At 36.7% G+C, this 14,017-nt stretch overlaps 2 protein-coding genes across 2 annotated transcripts; both read right to left on the reverse strand.

Moving 5' to 3' along the window:
• Positions 1 to 721: 721 nt before the first annotated feature.
• Positions 722 to 7,678, reverse strand: LOC105179039 (cellulose synthase A catalytic subunit 5 [UDP-forming]-like). The gene is made up of 14 exons (XM_088877017.1): positions 6,832 to 7,678; positions 6,212 to 6,407; positions 5,891 to 6,108; positions 5,670 to 5,769; positions 5,420 to 5,585; positions 4,347 to 4,613; positions 3,687 to 4,032; positions 3,401 to 3,538; positions 3,141 to 3,266; positions 2,797 to 3,009; positions 2,440 to 2,716; positions 2,124 to 2,320; positions 1,686 to 2,036; positions 722 to 1,597 (listed from the first exon to the last, which is right to left on the reverse strand). Exons 1-14 carry the CDS (start codon positions 6,910 to 6,912, stop codon positions 1,013 to 1,015), a joined length of 3,261 nt encoding a protein of 1,086 aa, XP_088733143.1. The 5' UTR covers positions 6,913 to 7,678; the 3' UTR covers positions 722 to 1,012.
• A 2,692-nt stretch (positions 7,679 to 10,370) lies between these two features.
• On the reverse strand, positions 10,371 to 13,868 carry LOC105179040 (Transducin/WD40 repeat-like superfamily protein). Its single transcript, XM_011102630.3, has 8 exons — positions 13,598 to 13,868; positions 13,401 to 13,503; positions 12,242 to 12,349; positions 11,907 to 12,016; positions 11,648 to 11,755; positions 11,517 to 11,562; positions 11,115 to 11,246; positions 10,371 to 10,808 (listed from the first exon to the last, which is right to left on the reverse strand). Exons 1-8 carry the CDS (start codon positions 13,804 to 13,806, stop codon positions 10,725 to 10,727), a joined length of 900 nt encoding a protein of 299 aa, XP_011100932.2. The 5' UTR covers positions 13,807 to 13,868; the 3' UTR covers positions 10,371 to 10,724.
• Positions 13,869 to 14,017: the final 149 nt, after the last annotated feature.

The raw sequence follows: 14,017 nt of genomic DNA on the forward strand, positions 1-14,017 counted from the left end.
GCCATTCAGGAGCAGATGGCGATATTGGTTCCTGCCCGCTTAGCCCTTGTGGTGGAACCAGGCATCCCCATTAAAAAAAAAAAAAAAATCCTTCACTAGAGGGGCACCCTGTTAGAAAATAAACCCTGCTCCCAAGCAAGCATCCTTCACGGAATAAGCTTTGCCCCTAAGCAAGCATCCCCCTCAGCAAATAAATCTTTACGTACCTGCTTCCCTCAAGGAATATTTTTTATTTTAATAATTTTAGAGATTTATTTTAACCCCTTCAATGTGTTAACAATTCTTGTAATCCTTCAAGGATTATGAATTATAACTTACTTATTTTCTAGTTTTTTTGAAATACTTTTATAAACTAAATAGACAATTTTTTTTATAACTTTTCAAAATTTTCATCCACTTCATCCTTTTTTCAAATAAAAAATACAATAAGAATAAAGTGAAGTGGACAATCCGGGCCTCTCTTTAAGGATCATATAATTTATCACCTCAAAATTATTGATAAATTTTCAAACAACAATACAATATTCATAATCATATTCAAACCAACAATACAATATTCATAGTCATACAATGTTTGGAAATAGCAGAAAGACTGTTATTCCTTGTTTGGATTAATAGATTTGAAACCAATAATTTCAAATACTCATTTAAGACTAATTTGTTGAGTTATCATTGTGGATTTACAATCCATCTCTAATATATAATTATTTGAAATCTAAAGTTACTCTTTTACCACTCTGCCATGGTAGTTTGATCTTCCTTGATCTTCAAATGTAAGTTGTAAGGACATACAAAAAGGGTCCTACTCAAACTACTCTCTTCCGAGAAACGCTAAACAAATTTTACCAACAAAAGAATTGAAGGAACCAAATTCAGACAAGCATCAATGAGTCAGTTCCGGCGGCTACCTATCTACAAAGCTCTTGTGGTGGAGTAATGTTTATGTTCTTCCTACCTTAGGGACATCCAATGAGAGCAAAAATGTTTCCAGAAAAATGTCTGGCAAATAATATTAATCATCACAGTCGAGGCCGCAGATTTCGAGTATTGGACCGTCTCTGGAAACAAACGGGTTGACTCGTACCCATACAAGGGTCATGATGGATGCAAGTAGAATCGACCAGATCACAATTACGGTTGGCACTCTGTCTTGCTTCCCTGTCAAACCCTTGAGGAATGGGTAGAGGTGCATGATGACCCAAATGGCAAAGAATAGTTTACCAAACAATGGACCCCAAGAATCGTACCCGTTATTAACAGCATCTGCAATGCCAACCACGACCCCAACGATGTTTATTATGAGCAATGTCGTTGGGGGAATCAACAACGTTGTCCACTTGATGACATATAGCTCGGAAAATTCTCCATCGTCGCCTCCTTTTGAGGTAACTGTGAAACTTGTGCTGACACCGGCAAGAACCTTGAGTAGTCCTTGGAGGAGAGCAAAGAGGTGTGAGGAAACACCTCCAATAACCCAGAATTGTTCGTTCCTCCACCAGTCGTCAATTCCGACACCACCCCATTGCATTTCAAGGATACCGGTTGCGGCAATGGAGATGAAAAGGGCCATGAATATGATGCTTGCATAATTACTAATCTGTCAGTTGTGAATTTGGATGATGCATTATTAGGTAAAGCCTTTAGAAACAAAAAGTGACGTTCAATAATGCTATGGTATCACATACCTCAGGGACAATAAATTTCCCAGTTAGCAGGCAGATAGCAGGCAATGTACAGTATACGAGCAATGGAATGGAAGTCCAGGGATATACAACAGAATTTATATAAGAAAATCGTTCCAACCACTTCAATCCACCTCCATACCCATACCAGATTGGGCAATGTTTGCTTAGAAAAATCTCCACTGATCCAAGAGCCCAACGAAGAACCTGATGAAGACGATCTGAGAGGTTAATAGGAGCTGATCCCTTAAATGCAGGCCTCTTAGGTATGCAATAAACGGACCGCCAGCCGTGGCAGTGCATTTTGAACCCCGTCAATATATCTTCTGTGACGGAGCCATATATCCAGCCAACCTGGTTTAGCACTCAAACTTTTAGAAGGTGGCTAGAAAAATCATAGATTAAAGTAATGTAAAGCACACGACCAAACAGCTGGTTTACCTCCTTTCCCCATTCGGTCTTGTCTTCATAACCACAGCTGATAAGATGCATGGCCTCTTTCAAGGGTGATGTTAAACTCACTTTGTCAGGAATGCCACCATTTTCTTGTAGGGTTGAAGCCACAAATACGGGCGACTGCCCAAACCTCTTCTCGAGTTTCTCTTGGGAGACAGGAGGTGAGCTGACAATATTTGTCTCTGCAAATGAAGAAATGTAACTGATCTCAGTCAGATGTTAAGGGTGTTTTTGCTTACTCTTGTTTCTTTCTTTGGTGTAAAGACAGTAAATTTTTGGTTTTCTCAAACAAAAGTTTTACCTTTTTCTATTCCTTCTTCAATGGTTTCAAGAGCATGTATCTGCTTGGAGGCCTCTCTGTGCTTTGACTTCTTTTTCTTATCTTTCTTTGTTTTTTCTCCTTTCTTCTTTCTAGAACCACAACACAAACAGCACCATTTTGGCCAGCAGTTACAGGTCTTGCTAGGTGGCTTCTTCCTAGCCGGAGCATCATATCCGTAGAGAGCTTGCCTTCTAAAGACACATCCAGTTCCAACATATATAGGTCCTTGAAGACCATCCAAACCCTTCATATTGATCTGTTTAAAGTTAAAGATGTCATTTCCTGCACAACGATGAGGAGATAAAACCAGCAAATGTGAAATGAAACCACACATACATCAAAAAACACAACGTTACGGTTAGAGTATCGATCATGACGATCGATCCCATCAAATCTTTGTGGGAACTGCACGTAGCATACTTTCTTCCCTGAAGTAGGATCCATCATGAAACACATAGCTTCTCTCAGCGCCTTGCTGTTGTTTATGTAGTGATCACAGTCGACATTCAGAAGATACGGAGCATTCGACAGAACAGCAGAAACCCGGACCTTAACATTTTGCAGATAATATATAATGAGCTAAAGTGAAGTTGAATTCAAATGGAGGCCCTAAGGAAGGCGGGGTTGGGGGGGTGACAGGAAGGACTTTCAAGGGAATATACTGTCCAATCAATACTTACCAGAGCATTCATCGCTCCAGCTTTCTTGTGGTGCTCAAAGCCGGGTCTCTTTTCACGGGAAACATAAACCAGGCGAGGCAGTTCATTTCCATCAACATCACGAAGACCATCATGACCTAGGAATACCTGTTTTCACAACTCGGGAAATCAGAACCGAATGAACTAGAAAGATGGTAAGAAACTACAGTTATCCAAATGGGACTACACTACAAGCTTAATTGGACAAATTGCATGCAATCATCAAGAGAAGTATGACTAACCTGGATCATACCAGGGTGGTCCCTAACATTGTTTCCTGGCCAGGGGGTTCCATCCTGCATTGTCCAGCCATCCTCAGGAACCTTTTGTGCCATGGCCACCAAACGGTTGACCCGAACTTTGAACTCATCATATTCTCTCTGTAACCCAGCAAACAAAAATATTAATAACTCGCAGCCAAAGGCAATTTGCGACATATAGGTTATCTCCCAATCTTTCTTCTGCACATAATATGTTCTTTTTGTGGGTTTTTGTATATCCGAAGAAATCAGAATACATGATACAGACCTTCATTTCACGCCTTTCCCTCACGAATGCCGGATGAAATTTGTTTTTCAAATAGTCCATTTTCTGCAAAAAATACCATTCTGGAGCTCGAGGTTCAATGTTGAACTTCTTACAGAATGGAACCCATTTTCGAGCAAATTCAGATGTCTCTGAAAGTGCTTCAAAAGTAAGCATGGCTGCACCATCATCTGACACATAGCATGAGACTTTGTCAACTGGATAATCCACGGCAAGGATGGAGAGAACTGTGTTTGCAGTAATCAATGGAGGTTCTTTCATGGGATCAACTGTACTGACAAAGATGTCTACCTCTGCCAATTCAGATGGCTTTCCTTCTCTTTCATACCTAAAACGTGAAAGCAACACTAAGAGTCATTGAATAGTCAGTAAATGACTTGAACTATATCTCATAGACGGTCAAAAATTCAAAGCAAGTGACTACAATAAACTCTTTTTTTTTTTCAAGGTGTGAATCCATGGATATGGAGTAGTACAGAGAATTGACATTTTGATCCACAGAGAGCGAGCGAGCGAGAGAGAGAGAGAGAGAGAAAGATGGTTCTGATGAACATAAGATTCACAAATTAAACTGGTAGAGTGGCTTGAGTCCAGCTAATCACCATTTACAAGTTTCAGAAAAGAGATTAAAAGGCAATATACCTAAGGGAAAGCCGATCAAGGTATGTTTCTCGCTCAATCGGATACCATTTTGGAAACTGATCGAGTATCCATGATACAGCAAACCATATTTCACAAATAACTGATGTCATCCACAAGCCATATGCATTGGGAACTGGATGGAGAATCCTATAGTGAAAAAAGAAGCCAAGAACCACAAGACGGAGTATAATTATCAATCTGTATGGGCTTATCTTGCTTGAAGATATGGGTAATTTCCTTGACAGTGGTTGCCTCCCTTCATCCATCCTACCAGGATTTGAAAAGAGACAAATGAGCTGGAAATCATAGAAAAGAAAAGAAAAGCTAGTGCCACATACCATTCAGATTGTGAAACAGAAACACAAAATACAACTACACGCAGGCAACTCGATACGATCATAAAGTTTTGGCATGAAAAGAAGTCTTCTACAAACATCTTAAAGCTTATACCACAATTTATGAGCATAAAAGTTATCAACCATAGGGTAAATTCCAGGAATACACACCAAATGAAGTCACAATCTCATATAAAAGTATCTTCCCGATGGTGGCAAACGATCATGTGTCGTTCAATACCAAGCAGTTGCTCTTATTTATGTGTAAGTTAGTCTCCTTACTACATTAATTTATGAGATTAGGTTTATTTCCAATAGCTCATTAGTTTACTTAGTCCACTGAGCATGTTCATATCCATTTATTGTTTTGTATCTTTTGTTTGATGTTATTTACATCTAATCCAGTTAAAAATTTCTGTTGAGAGCAGAATACTAGCATTCCCGTTAACTTTTTTCCTAAAAGAACTAATTCTACCGCATCATAATCAGGTTTCCGTGACTTAAATTTACTACAACTACTACTGTGCACTCCGGTCCTCAACAACAAAGCATTGTGCCACATCAAGAATTTTGGAACTGTGATTGAAGTATAAGAGACATTTGATGTCAAGTTACGAGCAACTTGACTTATGATTTCCATTGTGAGATTAAATATGGTCATGTCATGTCATGACCATGTGAAGCAAGCTCCTTTCTTTAGAAAGCCATTTACAGATCATTATGGAGGCCATCACTTACATTGGCAAATCAGGGTCCAGTTCACCATCATTATCCCCTTGATGCTTGACCACTTGAAGTTTGTCATTTTGCCTTTTTCTCCACTCCTCCATCCGTTCCTTCCATGCAATACTTCCATAGCCATATAATGCAATGTCTTTCTCAGGAACCATAGATCGGGGTTGCACTGTACATCAAAGTACACCTATTAAAAGCTGTGTTCAAATTAGAAAACAGTCTAAAAGACAGAGCTGCCACAGAAACAGCATACAAGGTGCTGATGTCCCAGCAAGAATCTGATGAATCCCATTCCCTTGACTGGCAAATGGAGGTACTATGATAGCATGTTGGTCATAAGAAATCTGAACATCCTAGAAATAATCAGAAGACAAGGAAGTTAGAGACTATGCGGCAAAAAGATACACACATCACAAAGAGTTAACAAGTGCGCAAGTGGGAGAGAGAGAGGGAGAAGGATAATTCTTGTCTTACCTCTTCACCATACGTCAAGAGAGGGAATTCAAGACCTTGCGAAGAATCATTCTTTGAGCTTGTGGCCGATCCAATTGAACCAGCATGACCACCACGGCCAGAGGGTATTGCACCTATACCTTGTGTGAAGCTGGAAGCCTCAATGTTTCCATAATCAAACTCATGTTCTAAATCGTCAATTTCATCTTCTTCCTCGTCACCCTCTACTCTAGGACTACCTGCAATATAGATGCATCTTTCAATACATTCACCCAGCAAACCAAAGTCTCGGGTGTTTAACCATGAGCATTTTTATACAATTAAGAACACTGTCAAACTCACCTTTGATGCGCTTGTATCTGGTTTTGCACTGAGGACAAGCTTGACTTCCCTCCTTCCTCTCATACTCATAGCAAATTCTACAGACAGGGAAAGCGCATTCGTTGCATGCAACAAAGAGTTCCCCATCCACAGTTATCTCCACTTCATCCCCACAAATTTGGCATGTTTGTCCACTTAGTTCTTGAACAGACTTGATCTAGAGAATAACAAAACATCACGAGTCTCATTTCCATTAGCTTCTCAACCACGAGTCATACAACAAACAATGTGGATTTTGTTCTCCATCATATAGAAATAAGATGATGATAATTTCATCACAGACTTCATGCATAAAAATCAAGGAAACCATTTAAGTTAATATATCAACAAATATATATAATATAAATAAACAAACATCGAATTTGACAATCTCAACCCTAAAACTCTAGCCATAAGCAGAGATATCAAATACAACTCCTTAATTAGATAAATCAAAATAATGAACAAGGAAGTACTCCACAGTTTATCTACAGTACTTATATTGGTAGTCAGAATGCCAGATAAAGAAGACAGGAACAAGGAAAAGCAAAAACTAAGAAACCTGAAACTAGAACCAACATGAGAGCGATTTGGAAGCTTACCTTTTCGGTTTCATCAGCATTAATGAGCACAAACTCATTTCTATTGTGAGAACCAGCAACAAGCCTGCCTCCTGTATTCATCACCTTCCACTAAGAAAAATCCAGCAAAAAATCCCAACTTTTTTGAATCCCACAAACAATCCCACCTCAAGTTTCTACTGCATTCAACGAAACTGGATGGGCTTAAAGGCCAATACTTTGAGGCAAAAATAAATTCTTCAATTCATACAGAAAAACCCACTTAGGGTAAGTCTTGAAATGAAGAACAACAGCAGCAATGGCTTAAAAAAGCCAACAGTCTTTGCAGAAAATCAGAACTCTTCTACTCATAGTAAACTAATCAAGATTTAACCCTCCGTCAATGCACATAAACAGCTCTAACTATCCAGCTTCCAGTCCCAGAAATCTCCACCAGATACACAAAACCCAGCTCAAGATTGAACCTTTCACTCCAATGCCTGAAGAAAGAAGCCAGGTTTTACGCTAAAAACTGTCTTGGAGCACCGAGTGTAAACCCCATTACAAGACACCAGCCACACCAAATTGCCAGAATGAAAAAGCACTCTGTTAGAGAAAAGAAGAAAATGAGAAGAAATGAATACAATATTCTGGAAAGTCGAGAAATCCAAAAGGTGTTTTCGTTTCTTGAAAATGTCGAGGAACTTAATAAATGAAGATGTATGGATATTTGATCATATTTCACCACAAGCTAATGCTCACTTTAATATGGCTGGGCTAAATGGACTTTTTAGAGGACTCTTGTTTGATTGATTGAGACAGAGAGAGAGAGAGAGAGAGAAGAGAGGGAGATGAAATTGCTGTTTACAAATAAGAGAAAACGCAAAGGCAAAGGTAGGTGGAGTTGGGTTGTATTAGATGGTTAATTTATGCATCAAAACTAACAAAATATCTGTAACAGTAATGTGGAAACGGGAAATTCTGAATTCTGTGTGTGTGTGGAAAGAATGGGCCCAAAATGCGGTGATGGAGGTGGGGGCTGTTAGCTTTACGCTGTCCCTACTGTGGTTGGTATAGTAATAAAAGCCATATGTATATATAATAATTGTTGTGTATGTACATACATGTAATGAAAGAGAGAGAGAGAGAAGAGAGATTGAAAAACAAGAACAACGGGCCTTTGCAATCTCAGCTAACACCAAAATTTTGTTGTCCTTTTTCTAGTATGGATGACGTTCTTGATGTGGTATTTCTGTTGTGTGTGTGTGTGTGCATATGTAGCTGTTTGTATTGAGGGATTGCTCCCGTTCCTTTTATTGGGGTGGTTCTCTTTAAATTTTGGGACAGGGATTGGGTCACACTATTCATCAGAGTCTTGATCATGTGTGATTTTTGATGAGTCTTGTTTCTTGCGGATAGATACACCAGTTAGATATAGAGAGAGAAGACAAAAAGAACAAGAGAGAGAGAGAGTAAAGGCAGTGGGGAGATAGGTCCTACATAGCAACAGAGTTTTGTGTGTGTGTGAAATTGGTTGGTAATAAGGAATGTCACATGGGAGAGTACACTGTACATCCGTATTTGTACTATTAACTGTTGTTAATTATGGTCAGACTCAGACTACATTTATACGGATTTGACTATTTTGACTCTACCTCTTTGGGTAAAATTTATTTGAATTTAGTCCTTGTCTTTTCAACTCGTTTCAAATTAATTTTTTTAATGGGTGAATTTTCTACTTTACTCTTATAATTTTTTTTATTTTTTACAAAAAAATATTTTAATCCCTAACTTTTCATTTTCAATTGCAATTTCATACCTTGCATATAATTTTTTTTAAAAAAATATAACTATGTTTAATAAAAAAAAACTTATAATTGGGTATTATTTAAAAGGATAAGGACTATTTTGAAGTTGAAATCAAATGTTGGGGAATAAAATAAAATTTATCCCTACACCATTTCTTTTCTAAAAAAAAAAAAAAACAAAATTGTTAAATTCTTGTACAAAGTTGTTTTAGGGTTTTGGAGTAGGGGCAAAATGGACAAACATAGGTTCACGGGTCTAAATTTCTAGAATATAAATATATATAGAAAGTACAAAGTTGTCTTGTACTCCACCCAACTTTGTAAAATTTTAAAAAAAAATATGTCTATATTCTCTAACTAATTATAATTACAATAGACTCCTTAAACGTCTGTTCATATAATTTATTTTTAAGGCATACTCGTGAAATTTTGCTTTTAAACAGGGAATATATTTGTAATTATAACTATAATTTAGAAAATATAATTGCATGAAATATTTTGTAGTTAGATATAATCTTAGAAGGTTTCCACATAATCTATACAAATATATAAGATAAGTAGAATGATGCCCGTTTTATATCCATCATTGTAATGTGAATTAGTGGATAATTATATAATAAATAGTGGTGATAAATGGGTAGTAGTAGTGGGATGATGGTATTGAAGAAGAAAATGTACAATTGTTATGACCATAATCATCCACTAACCTTAACATAAATTGATGGAATATAAAAAGACATATATTATAATTTAAATATTAAATGCAATATATATACTAACATATGCACGTGGCATTTTCACGGAATATATATGGATGTTCTATTAAATATTTGTTTTTGGGTGTTGAAATTTGTCGACTAATATAAAATTGGAATTAAATTCAATGCATTGACCCAACAATTCAATTACTATGGATTGGCATATTGTAGGTTTTGCATTATTATTCAATAACTGTTCATTTTTTAAAAAAATAATATTGTATTTTCATCAAAATTAGAAAACAAGAAGATGTTTCTTTCTTTAATGAAAAAAGTATTTGTAGGGAGTTGGGTAGTTTAGGAGCATTTGATGTGGCAAAATAGGGCAGCAAATAGATAAAATTGATTGTGAACATGACTTTCATCACCCCCTACCTTTCTTGGGATTAATATAATATACATCACATAAATATTTAATTTTATTTTTTTTTATTATTACTATCATTATTTATTTATGCAATTAACAATTGGTGTTCTATATCTCTTACCTACTCTTCTTTTGATGCATCCAAATATAATGCTTCTTGTGGATTGATGTATATATAAAATAAAATATTATTAAATAAAAATCAATCAAATAGCAAATATGATTATATTTAATTTATTATCAATTATTTTTTTAAATAGTAAAATTTTACAAGACAATTGTAATTACTGCTTAATAATTAATATATATTTTAATTCCACAACACAAAATTATCCACTAATAAATAAAATAATCATATACTCCTAAAACAACAACAACAATAATGATAATAATAAAAATATGTGAAAATAAAAATAAAAAGAATCCAAGAAATTACAAATTTGGAGGCAGCCCCTTCTCACCTAACCTCACCTCTATATTTGTATGCATCAACAACCAACTTTTAATAATTGATTCTTGAAATAACAAATATATCACGTAAATTAAGTTGCAGGAATAATCTTCATGTAGCGTTATCATTCTTTGGTGAATCGAAAATAGTTGAGATATTTTAGAAAAATAAAAAAGAATGATAATTCATCAGATTGGTTGAGTAAATTAAAAATATATAAAATGGTAGAACCAAACATGTGTTTTTGCATAATTCATACTAAGTCAGTATAGGCAGCCAGGCAGCCAGCACAAATATCTGGATAACGGTTTCCAACAAGCTGTGAAGCCATTCCAACCATGCCCTTAAAGTTCTACGGCAAGGGCAATGCCATTTCATCGCTTCCTTGGCCGCTCTGATATATTTGGTTTGATAAACAACACTAAAGACATTTGAGCTAATCATGTTGTCGTTGTACCTGGACGATTGCATGTAGTAATGCAATCGCCAAGAAAACAGAAGCCGGATATAAAGAGAAAATATGAAGTTGAAAGTCCACAAAACCTTGCTTCTCAGGCTTTCCAGACCCCAATTGTTCCATCAACTGAAGCAGAAATCATACAATCATCCTTTGGGTGATAACTTACACTAGTTACCTGTCAACCAAAAGAGGGAGAGAAACAAATAAGGTTAAGCGCACAAGTAGTTAGAATGCTTAACACAAGTTTTAACATTTCTTGCATCAATGTAACGTGATCATCGGTTCGGTTTAACAAAGAGGGGAAATGGCAACCATAGGAGTAAAGAAAATGGTCTCAGATAGCTTTTATTTATGCTAAATTGGTTGACATCTGGGTATTTTGTCCTCAGTTCACATATTCACATCAAACTTCTAATCACTTTGATGGAATAAGAATATAAGGAGACAAGGGCAAATATTTCATGATTAAATGTGACTTTACCACTGATGAATGAGCTCGAAACCTGGATACGACATTTGCATCTACAAGATCCCAGAAGTAAATATAGCCGTCTTCTGAACCACCAGTCACATGGGCGTCCGTGTTTGTTAGGCAGCAGTCCATCTTGAAAGACTGATGCAGAAGGCAACATTAACAAAGTTAAGAGTTAAGCCCAGGACAATGATAAATGGACAAGGGTAAGTGCTACTACAACACTATAAGTGACAATGAAAAAGTAGGAAAGAGGGAAAAGACAGTCAAAAGAGCAGAGATGTCTATTTCATAAGACAGACACATGCGAGTGAACAAGGAAAGTAGTTAAGAATATATTTTATTGATTGCATGACGGATTATCTTAATAAGGAAAAAGAATAAACATAGTCTTAAGTTCCAGGGGGAAACCTTGCAAGTGTGGCCTTTATATTCTTGTAATAATTCACCAGTTGATCTGCCACAGAAAACGGAACCTATTTGAGAAAGATACCAAAGATTTATTGATGTTTCCCTGAGTAGACCCCGGGAAAAGAATTTACCTGTCCAAAAGCCTTAGAGTAGAATCAAGACAACTGGCTAGTACACAGTTGCCATCGTTTGACAATGAAATACAGTTGACAGGCTGCCCGAGATCATCAGATATTTCTCTGGTAACAATTATGAAGTCAGAGGTGAGAGTTTAAGATTCATAAGAACCATAAAGTAACCGTTTGAGTTTAGCACTATGCTTTTTTAAAGACAAAAATAAAATAAATGAAGAAATCCCATACAGTTATCGTCATTTTCAGAGCCACATACCTACCAATTCGAATATCAAATGTTCGAACTGTTCCATCAACACTTCCAGCAATTATCTCAGTTTTTGTTAAACAAATGGACATGACACTATCTGAAAAGGTGTAGATGATCTGCAAAGTATCCTAATCTCTATTAAGTAAAGCCAAATTCTTAAGAAAACATAGCAAAGATCGTAAATCAACAAAACAAAAACTTCTTGGTCGTCAAAATCTTTCTGCAATCAGCACCAGAAAGACAAGGAAAGCTTTTTCTGCCTAAAGTTCCTATTCACATAAAACTCCTGGGTGGAGCAGTACCCTGAACTCAACTTCAGTAAGGTAACAACAAGAAATAACCTGAATAGGCTCAGTGCTGTGAGATCTACAGTCCCAAGCACGGACTGAGCGGTCATAGCCAGCTGATGCCACCACTGATGCATACTCATTAAACTTCACAGCATTCACCTGGTAACAAAGAAGACTAATATCAACAAATAATTACTTTGAGAAAAAAACCGACACAAAATGCCCGTATAGGGTGAAGGTAAGCAAATATTATTTCTCAAATTTGCTAGTGAAAGATACTAATATGAAGAAAGCTAAGCTTCAGAGTGCCATGAGAAATCAGTGGATAAAATGCCAAGGATATCACTTTTTAAAATCATACAATTGACGTTACTCCAATACTTTATAATACAATATACATGATCCAGCACAGATTATACAAAAAACCAAAATTTTCAAAAATCTCATTGAGCTTCCGAGTAGAAGGCATCCTTAACGGAACGTTGAAGTAGAACGAGAATTCTAAATGTTGCAGCAGGAGAAATGGAATAATTAATCCTTCAGGCCCCGCAGGTTACATAATCAGAAAACAGATAGATCAGCATTACGATCCTGATCAACTGAACGGCTTAGTAGTTGATATAAGACTCATTAAAGTAATCAGAATCACTAGTTCCAAATCCAAGAAAAAGCTCCACTCCACAAGCCCTCGTGAGTATGAAAAGGGATACTACAGATGCTCCAATAAGCATAATAATGATTTATATCAGTCCACATGACGAGGTAGAGGAATGCGGTCAGCAAACACCTTGCTGCAACAAAGAGGAACCTAGGTCCACTGCTCCAAGGTACAAGTTTAGGACTTGGAACTTTTTTTCTACAAATACTGTTTTTCATGAAAAGATGAAATTTTTTCATCTAGTACTACAATATAATGCAGCTATTTTGATCTTCTTCTTACATGCCAATATATGTCAAAATGAAGACTATAACTCATATTCACAGTCAATCTTCTGTCAAAGAAGAATCTAATTTTTAACATGAGTTTGCAATATCAACATTCCACCAGCAACTGAAGCTCCAAGACTAGATTTTTATTCAGAATCTTTTACCTAAAAATCCACAAAAACTGCGACACTTAAGACACCTAATGTCACATCTTTCCAACCATTCATATCCAACAGCTAATCTCATGCAATTTAACAAAATCAATTCCACCAACAGTACAGACCTCACTATCATGACCACGAAATTTCCGAATTACACGACCAGTCGCCACGTCCCAGTAGAAGACTTGCCGATCGCCTCCACACGAACACAGCTTCGAATTATCCCTACAACAAAAGAAGAAAGAAAATAAAAAAAAAAAAAGTAACAAAACAATTCAAGAGTTAGGGGAAGTGCCAGCATGAAACTTTAGGCTTGTACAGCGTGACATGGACATCGCGAACTTCGCGACCATGCGATTTGTAGGTCTTGATATGCAATCCACGGTGAGGATTCCAGAGGCGTATGGTGCGATCTTTGCCGCAGCTGAGGCAATACTCGCCGTTGGCGTTGAAGCGGGCGGCCAGAACAGCACCTTCGTGGGCCCGGAGCACATTAGCCTCCGTGCGTGGTAGATTCGCTGCGCTCATTTTGGAGGAGCTTGAGAATGAGGTTTTGAGGGGCGGAATGGTATTGTGATGGTGAGGTCCAAATTGGATGGGCCCTCCTCCTTTGTTTTTTATTTTTCTCTTTAAGAAAATGCAGAAATTTTAATTTAATATTTATCTATAAGTTTTCGACTTGAGTGTTTGATAAAATTTATAGAAAATGATATTATAACATCAAATCCATATATAAAGA

This window comes from Sesamum indicum, linkage group LG13 (assembly GCF_026168435.1).
Source record: "Sesamum indicum cultivar Baizhima isolate 11 linkage group LG13, ASM2616843v1, whole genome shotgun sequence".
Classification (NCBI taxonomy): Eukaryota; Viridiplantae; Streptophyta; class Magnoliopsida; order Lamiales; family Pedaliaceae; genus Sesamum; species Sesamum indicum.

What these genes read in the sequence shown, in the direction of transcription:
- LOC105179039 (XM_088877017.1), bottom strand. Translation starts at nt 6,912, where the DNA reads ATGAATACAGGAGGCAGGCTTGTTGCTGGTTCTCACAATAGAAATGAG. An exon ending in CAGATACAAGCGCATCAAAG is followed by an intron (nt 6,109 to 6,211) that starts GTGAGTTTGACA and finishes TCTATATTGCAG; the next exon opens with GTAGTCCTAGAGTAGAGGGT. An exon ending in ACCACCCTGGTATGATCCAG is followed by an intron (nt 3,267 to 3,400) that starts GTTAGTCATACT and finishes TTGTGAAAACAG; the next exon opens with GTATTCCTAGGTCATGATGG.
- LOC105179040 (XM_011102630.3), bottom strand. Translation starts at nt 13,806, where the DNA reads ATGAGCGCAGCGAATCTACCACGCACGGAGGCTAATGTGCTCCGGGCC. An exon ending in TTCGTGGTCATGATAGTGAG is followed by an intron (nt 12,350 to 13,400) that starts GTCTGTACTGTT and finishes CTTTGTTACCAG; the next exon opens with GTGAATGCTGTGAAGTTTAA. An exon ending in TTTGATATTCGAATTGGTAG is followed by an intron (nt 11,756 to 11,906) that starts GTATGTGGCTCT and finishes AATTGTTACCAG; the next exon opens with AGAAATATCTGATGATCTCG.